The sequence below is a fragment of the Pezoporus wallicus genome, unplaced genomic scaffold, assembly GCF_028554395.1.
Source record: "Pezoporus wallicus isolate ANWC-B61680 ecotype Strahan unplaced genomic scaffold, APGP_CSIRO_Pwel_v1 contig_10548, whole genome shotgun sequence".
NCBI classification, from domain to species: domain Eukaryota; kingdom Metazoa; phylum Chordata; class Aves; order Psittaciformes; family Psittacidae; genus Pezoporus; species Pezoporus wallicus.
In genome coordinates this window covers 229,620-237,859 of record NW_026639416.1, presented here as the reverse complement: position 1 = coordinate 237,859, position 8,240 = coordinate 229,620, and the positions used below count along the sequence as shown (strand labels likewise).

The 8,240-nt window shown below is 61.3% G+C and overlaps 1 protein-coding gene across 3 annotated transcripts; it reads right to left on the bottom strand.

Annotated features, from left to right (window-relative positions):
• Positions 1-413: 413 nt before the first annotated feature.
• Positions 414-7,236, bottom strand: TESC (tescalcin). 3 transcript variants are annotated; one of them, XM_057414652.1, is made up of 8 exons: positions 7,161-7,236; positions 3,508-3,577; positions 2,306-2,386; positions 1,957-2,096; positions 1,342-1,403; positions 1,164-1,271; positions 777-824; positions 414-686 (listed from the first exon to the last, which is right to left on the bottom strand). In XM_057414652.1, exons 1-8 carry the CDS (start codon positions 7,216-7,218, stop codon positions 609-611), a joined length of 645 nt encoding a protein of 214 aa, XP_057270635.1. In that variant the 5' UTR covers positions 7,219-7,236; the 3' UTR covers positions 414-608. The 3 variants fall into 3 exon arrangements, with proteins under 3 accessions (XP_057270635.1, XP_057270636.1, XP_057270637.1); XM_057414653.1 differs by having other exon boundaries at positions 1,957-2,018; XM_057414654.1 differs by lacking the exon at positions 1,164-1,271.
• Between the last annotated feature and the right edge of the window lie 1,004 nt (positions 7,237-8,240).

Here is an 8,240-nt window from a genome sequence, read left to right as displayed (position 1 = left end):
GGGTGCTTTCTGCACAAGGAGAGACCCCCCAGGCCCTGTGATGTGGATGGATGGATGGAGGATGGATGGATGGACGAACGGATGGATGGATGGACGGATGGAGGAATGGATGGAGGGATGGAAGGAAGGAGGGATGGATGGATGGATGGATGGATGGATGGATGGATGGATGGATGGATGGATGGATGGATGGATGGATGGATGGATGGATGCATGGAAGGATGGAGGGAGGGATGGATGGATGGATGGATGGATGGATGGATGGATGGAGGAATGGATGGAGGAATGGATGGATGGAGGATGGATGGATGGGTGGATGGATGGAGGATGGATGGATGGATGGATGGATGGATGGAGGGAGGGATGGATGGAGGATGGAGGGAGGGATGGATGGAGTATTTCTTAGCAAGGAGTAAAAAGAGAAATACCTTTTATTACAGATAAAACCCTCTTATGTTTCTAGAGAGCAGAGGGCAGCCCCACAACGGGACAGGCACGCGGGACATAGCGCTTGGTGCCAGGAGCATGGAGCTGCTGCAGGGTCCTCTTCATCTTCCTCCTCCTTGTCCTCATCCTCTTCCTCCTGCGGGTGCCAGGAGGAGGCAGGGTCAGTAGCAGTGCGCGATGGTGTCCACGTTGAGGAAGCGGACGTGCATCTTGGTTTCGATGTCGATCCCCTGCCACATCTGCAAGGGGAAGGGGGTGAGCGGGGTGGGGGGGTCCCCATAACCCCCTGGCACCCTCGTCCTGGGGACACAAGTGGAGGTGCCACCAACCTTAAGGAAGTCGTCAAAGGTGATGCCCTCATAGACCTGGTCTGGTCCCTATGGGCAGCGAGAGAAAAGGTTACAGCTGCCCTATAGGGGCAATGGGGCACTGGGTGACCAGGGGATGGGACAAGTCTCCCATGGGTGCACAGTGATGGCCCCACACTGTGCCCTATGGCCAGCCCCAAATTGGTTCCCAGAAACAGCATGGCTGCACAGAGCTGCCTTTTGAACAAGCATTAAAGCCCCACGCACTGAGGGTGATGCTTTGTGGGGCTGTTTGCTTATGGCCCTGGGGACAGGGGAGATGCCCAGCCAGGAGGGACATTTCCCAGCCCCATTTTGATGCCATCTCGGTGCCTCTGTGCCAAGACAGGGTGAGGAACCAGCTCCCACCATTTGTCCCACACAGATGCTGGCTGCCTCCATCATGGCGCCATCGGCAATGGACCGGGCCGACTCCTTCTCCAGGTGGGGGTTCCCCGACAGCAGCTCCTCCACCACCTGCAAGGCAGGGGGTCAAGGCTGGGGCTGGGGATTCGGTGGTGATGGGGTGGGAGGGACCATACGTTACATTTCTGTACTCCTGCAGCGTGATCTTCCCATCATGGTCTGAGTCATACATGTGGAAGAGGACTGGGAGGGATGAGAAAAGTATGGCAGGGTCAGAGGGCCCTTTCCCACCATCCATCCCTCCATCCATCCACCCCTCCATCCATCCATCCCTCCATCCATCCCTCCCTCCATCCATCCCTCCATCCTTCCATCCATCCATCCACCCCTCCATCCATCCGTCCATCCCTCCATCCCCCCATCCATCCATCCCTCCCTCCATTCCTCCACCCCTCCATCCGTCCATCCATCCATCTCCATCCATCCATCCATCCATCCTCTATCCATCCATACTCCATCTATCCATGCATGCATGCATGCATGCATGCATCCATCCCTCCATCCATCCATCCATCCATCCATCCATTCATCCATCCATCCATCCATCCATCCATCCATCCATCCATCCATCCATCCATTCATCCCTCCCTCCATCCCTCCATCCATCCATCCATCCACCCCTCCATCCCTCCATCTATCCCTTCCTCCCTCCATCCTTCCATCCCTCCCTCCCTCCCTCTCTCCCTCCATCTCTCCATCCATCCCCCTCCAGCCCTGGGCTTTGGGCAAGCCTCACATTTGAGTTTCTCTTTCCGGAAGCGGTCGAGCTGCTCCTCGTCCATGTTCATCTCGATGGGTCTGAAGTAGGACATGATGGTCAGGAAGTCCTCGAAGTTTATCTCATCCGCCAGCCCATCCGCCTCCTGCCGCAGGTTCCTGCCAAGAGCAGCGCTGCTGGGGACAGCCAGAACCCCTCTGCCCACCACAGAGCCCAGCGTGTCCCTCGGCAAAGCTTCAGGACTCTTTTATCCCCAGACTCATCTCGATGCCTGTAATTCCCATCCTGGCTCCATCCCACTCTTTAAGCAGATCTTTGCCCGGTCGCATCCTTGCAGAGCATAAACCAATGCCGGGGCTGTCCTCACCTCTTGTCGAAAAAGGCATGGACGATTTTCCCCCTGATTGGGTTGAATTCCAAATCGGGAATGCTGTCGAAATTCTCCTTGCTGCAAAAAGGGAACAGGGAAGTGGGAGGGAGCTGAGGAGGAGGGAGGTGCTGCCACTGCCACCACCGGGCTTGGCCAGGAGCCCCGACCCCATCCTTTCAAAACCATCACTGAGTATAAAGAGGTTTGGCTTGAAACCCCCTTGTTGCCCCAGCTCAGGCTGAGAACAGGCCACGCTGCTTCCATACTGCACCCATCTGAGGTTTGTCCCACTGGAGTGGGTCTTTGGGCCACAGCAGCATGGAGCTGATGCCGGGGCGCTCTGAAGGCAAATGCCTGCATGGTTTCCAGAGAGTTTTCCCAGGAATAATATCCCAAACGGGGCTCAAGAAGGCAAGAGAAGGAGCTCCTGCTGCGCACCCTCCCCTCGGCTCCCTCTGCCCTGCACCACCCCACTGCACCCTCGCTGCCCCCCGGGTTGTGCTGCACAGACCCGAGGCTGAGCCTGTGCTGGTGCTTTGCTGATTGACCTGTGTGTGGTGGGGAAGCAGAGGGCAGCTGAGCTGGTGACACCGATGGGATGCTCCGGAGCTTCCCCAAGCAAGTGGAGTTGTGGCTTTGGAGCACAGCAGCCTGCACAGATGTCAAGGAGGGGGGAAAAGGGCAACTGCAAACCCTGCTGTGTAGGGACCTGTCACTGCTCTCCCCCAAACTGGGCTCAGAGCTGTGGGGTGGTGGGCTAAAAAGAACATGGGGAAAGTTCAGGTTGGAGATAATGCAGAAGCTCTTCCCTGTGAGGGTGCTGAGGCGCTGGCACAGGGTGCCCAGAGAAGCTGTGGCTGCCCCATCCCTGGCAGTGTTCAAGGCCAGGTTGGACACAGGGGCTTGGAGCAAGCTGCTCCAGTGGAAGGTGTTGGAGTTGAAGCTGGAGGAGCTTTAAGGTCCCTTCCCTTCCCACCCAAACCAGGCTGGGATTCCATGATCCATGACTTGGCTGGAGCAGCCCTGCTCCTGGGTCACCACTCGCTGTCTCATCTCCTCCTGGCATTAACGCCACGCTGCAGAGAACCAGCTCAGCACGGCCATGGGATGAAGGGCAGGGCAGGACAGGCTCCTGCTCACAGCCCCGGGAGCCGGACATCCCCCCCGGGCACCATTCCCAGCGCCGGGAAGCGCCATACCGGATTGTGAGCTGGTCCTGGCTCAGCTGCTTGAAGCGCCGGTGCAGGTGCTCGATCTGCTCAGAGGTGACTGTGGGGGGAAAAGAGAGAGGTGATGGTGGGGTGTGTGAGAGCATCCTGGGCACAGGGCAGCACCCAGGGACCCATCTGCAGCACCCATATCCCACCCAGGGACGTGGGGTGGGCACCAAAACCTGCCATAGAGGCTGTGCCCTGGGGACACCACCAAAGCAATAGACAAAAGGCTCCTGGATCTCCCCAAGCAGGTGCTTGGACACCTCTTGACACGGATGTCCCTGTCCCTGTTTCCCTTTGGTGGCTCTATGCAGCCCTATGGGGGTTTGAGCAACCTGGTCGAGTGGAAGGTGTCCATGGAGGAGCTTTAAGGTTCCTTCAACCCAATCCAGGCTGGGATTCCATGATTCTGTGGAACTCCCTGGGGGCCGCATGGCAGGATCCCACCTCCCTGTTTAGGGTCTGTTGGGGTAGCAGACCCACCCTTCAAACAGATAGCACTGATAAAAAGGAGTGACCAAAGCTGACAGCAGCAGGGGGAAGGCTGAACACAGAGGAGATGATTTGGCATCCAAAGAGCAAAGCCCAGCTTCGAAACAGCCATTACAGCTGCTTGGAGGGAGCCGGGGCACGTGGAAACCACAATCCACTGAGGTGGGTGCTGGGTCCTGGGGGAGGCTCCAGCCCCTGGGCAGCGTGGCTGCACCCCAGAGCATCACCTTAGAGGGCTGGAGCTGGGGTGCCAGCAGCCCCCCTTGGGGACCCCCGTCGCTGAGGTTACAGCGCGAGGCTCAGCAGCATCCTTCCTCCTCCTCACTCCCATGACTCAGGGTATGTGATGTTTTCCCTGCTATTCTCTACAGGCCACAACCAAGCTCTGCAAAGCCCCAGAGCACAGAGCCAGGCGACTCTTGTGCAAATATTGACAGTGGCCGTTCCCAGGAGCCAGGGGAGCAGCTCCCACCTTTGTTTGTAGGAGCGGATGGAGTCAATCCCGGCACCAACTGCACCCATAGGCTTGCAGCAGCCCTGGCCAGAGCCAAGCAACTGATCAGCCCTTCCCAGTGCCATGGAGCAAGAGGAAAGCATCCCAAAGTACAGTTGGGGGGTTGCAAACAGCTGCTGTGGCTGAAGGCAAACAGGTCGGTGCGGAGCTCGGGGCTGGCTGGCTCCCTTCTCTCTTTCATTAATGTCCTTTGCTCTGTTTCTGTTGTTTCCCAGCCTTGAAATAGAACTCGTATTGATCAGGAAGGCTGAGCACTTCCAGACCTCTATTAATGCACTGGAAAAACCCATCTGTGCTTGTCGCTGGGGGTTTGCAGGATGAGGCCGTTGGATAGGCTTTGGGGGTCCCCCCCGAACCCGCTGGCTCTGAGGCAGTGATGCCTGGCTGCAGAGGCACCAGCTCACCCATACTGTGTTTTTCTCCCCTGATCCCTCTCTGTGTGATGCGCTGCTGCTGCCCGCATCCGCATGGAAACTTTCTCTGGACTTTGCTTTCCAATTTTGGCCATGGAGAAGTGACCTTTCGCTTTCCGCCTCGACAACATCACCGTCACCATGGGAGCAGCTGGGCCACCAGGCCTTCAGCATCTGCCCCTTGGTTGCACACCAAACCCTTTGATCTCTGAGGCATCCCAGACAAGGACATGACGGGGTCACCGCTGGGATGCTCCCGGCCGGTCCAGCCCCGCTCCGCGCCCGGCCCCCATCTGCAAGGCAGAGGGGAGGGATTCGCATCCCCACACGCAGGTGCTCCTCTCACAGCCGAGCTGCAGCACGGGGCTGCGGTGCAGGCGGGCCCCTGAGGACTGCACTGTCCTGCGAAGGGCAGCAGCGCTCGGCTGCCTTCCAGAGAGGAAGCTGCACCTGCACAAAGCGCAGCGGCTCAAGGGCGGCGGAGGCTGCTGCGTCCCTGAGAAACAGCCCCAGCACTCGGATGATGCTGTAAGGGGAAGGACGGTGTTCAGACTGAAGGTGTTGGGGTTGCTCTTTCCCAGCCTGCAGCGGTTTGCGCTGCTTCAGCAAAGGGGAGGGGATGGAGGGGCTCGGCCCCGCGCTGTGCTGGGTTTTGCCTTGCAAGAGCACCTGGGGCGCAGGCACAGATTGTATTGTCCCAGGAAGAGCCGCTTCAGGACAGGGCAGATGCCTCTGCTGCAGCTTCATCATCAAGCAGGGATGGGAACCGGCCCCACCGGCCCCAAGCAGCCATGGGTGCCCCTGCAGCTTTTAGGGTGGAAAGCAGTGGGAAGAAGGCGATGGAACGCGCCATGGGGACCCACAGGGAGCCCTGTCCCATCCCTGCAGCTCCCAAGGGGGGCCGGGATCCCCTCCCCGAGGCCGAACCCCAGCAGGAACCCGTCAGGAACGCGCTCTCCTGGGGTTTCGGTACCAGCAGCCACAGCCCGGGGGCAGGGAGCCCTGTGAACGCTGCCAGGAACGCCCCCTGGCCATGGGGGTCACCATGGGCCTCACTCCCATCCCCTCCGGTTTCGATGGGTGGTGCCTCTGTGAACCCTTCCTTCTCCGGGTGGATTCACCGGGACACCGGACGTGGGAAGGTGCCTCCCTCCCGCGGGTGGGTGCTGCAGAAAGGCCTCGGGCAGCGCTGCCTGTGCCCGCGGTGCCGGCTGCCCTGCCGGAAACCTCATAGGATCAGAGCGGGTTGGGAGGGACCTGAAAGCTCCTCCAGCTCCAACCCCTGCCACGGGCAGGGACACCTTCCACTAGAGCAGCTTGCTCCAAGCCCCTGTGTCCAACCTGGCCTTGAACACTGCCAGGGATGGGGCAGTTTCTCTCCCACCCTGAGCTGCTGCTCACACCCCGGGGGCTCCTGCAGGGAGCGCTGAGGTCACCCCAGTGGGTGCTGCCGTGCTCAGCCCTCACGGGAGGAGGAGGAGAGGGGAGGGGAGGGAGATGTGACCATAGGATCGGTAGGGGCAGGGCTGGGGGGAGCTGATGGCCCCTCTCAGCCCCGAACCACATCCTTTGTCCATGGGCAGCGCTGCCTCCTCCCTCCATCACCACCCGCTCCCGGTACGGCAGGAGCTGGAGGAGCCAGGCGGGAGCATCCCGACCCCTGTGCCCAGAGCTGGCTACGTCTGGGGGCATCCTGGAGTGATGACATTCACCTCCATGCCGTGCTCGGAGCCTCAGGCCACCTCCTTGCTGCAGCCCCCCGCGCTCGCTGGTTCTTTCCCCGCACCACCGGGCATTAGCACCGCACCGGGGCCGGGAGCGCTGCGGGGGGACCGGGGGCTCTGGGGCAGAGCAGCGCGGGAGGGGGACGGGACGGACACCCAGCTCCCTGCAGCAGTGCCGGGGGTGGGCAGTGCAGCGCTGGGGCTCACCCATGTGCACGCTGCATGTCCCTGCTGGCAGCGGTGCGGCACGGGGGTGACACGGCTGCACCCCCCCACCCCTCAGCCCCGGTGACATGGATACACCCCTACCTTTCACCCCCCACCCACCGCCTCCATCCCCCGGTGCGATGCTGCATCCCCCCCCCCCGGTGACACGTCCTGTCCCCTCCGCAGGGCTCCGCGGTTTGGGGTGCGGGGGAAGCAGCGGGCAGGGCCCTGCCAAGGTGCCCCCTCCCCGGGGCCGCCCTGCTCCGGGCCCCCGCGCTCCGTACTCACAGCCGGTCCTGTCCGCCAGCTCCCGCATCTCGGCGGGCACGGAGTGCGCGGAGCCCATGCCGGGCCGAGCCGAGCCGAGCCGAGCCGGGCCGGAGGCGGCGCTCCGCGGGCCGCTGCACCGGGCTCCGCCGCCGCTGCCGCTTATAAGGGCGGGCGCGGCGGGGAGGGAGGCAGCGGCGCGGCGCGGCTCCCCCGGGTCCCTGAGCCTTCCGCTGTCCTTAGGTTCCCGAGTTAACGGCGGCACCCCCAGCTCCAGGGCCTGGGGTCCGGCGCGGATGGGATCCCCCTGGGATGCGGCTGGCGGCAGAGCCCTTGTGGGCTGGCGGCGCTGGAAGCCCGTGGCTGTGCTGTGACCATGCCCTAGAAGGGCAGGTAGTGCCCTCCATGCCCTGCACTCTCTCCAGGCGTTTCCCCCACCCAAGGACGCCCTAAAGGAACCCAGTGCCCACCCAAACCCTTTGACTTTCCCATCCGTGGGATGCAGGAGGGTGGGAAGAGAGGGGAGACACAGGACCCCCCAGAGGAGGGATGGGCTGGGCTGGGCTGTGAACCCAGGGTAGCAGCAGGTCTGGCAGGGCCGCTGCAGAGGTGGGTGCTCTTATCAGCATCTCTCGCTGCCAGAAGAGGGTCGGACCCTGGCAGGGACACATCAGCCTCCCACCGGCACCAGGGAAGAGGAAACTGCATTCAAGAGACAAGGCAGTGGGGCTCAAGCCAGCTCCGGAAGCACAGCAGGCTCGGGCAGCAGGTAGCAAGTCAGTGTGGTTTATTGTTTTAAAGCGAAATAGAAACAGGAAAGGAACCAGACCAATCCCAGCCGGCACCTGCCCCAGAGCAAACAAAGTACCTGCTTCTTTAGAAAATAAATAAAGGAGAAAGGGGAGATGGCCCCAGGCTGCAACCTCAGCAGGGTCAGGAGGACCCTGTGGCTCAGGAGCCCTCCCCCTTCAGGTGTGGGGCAGCAGTTCTTCATCTAATGTGTCTCCATGCCCAGCCCAGGCATCTCCAGCTGAAAGGAGCAGGGTAGGAGAGAGGGGTAACGAATGCACCACTCCATCCCTGCCTACACGGGCAGGCCCT

Excerpts from the sequence above, each read along its gene's own strand:
- TESC (XM_057414652.1), bottom strand. The coding sequence starts at position 7,218 with ATGGGCTCCGCGCACTCCGTGCCCGCCGAGATGCGGGAGCTGGCGGAC. Across the intron at positions 2,387-3,507 it reads CAGGACCAGCTCACAATCCG|CAAGGAGAATTTCGACAGCA; the intron begins GTATGGCGCTTC and ends CCCTTTTTGCAG. Across the intron at positions 1,272-1,341 it reads CGCTGCAGGAGTACAGAAAT|GTGGTGGAGGAGCTGCTGTC; the intron begins GTAACGTATGGT and ends CCTGCCTTGCAG.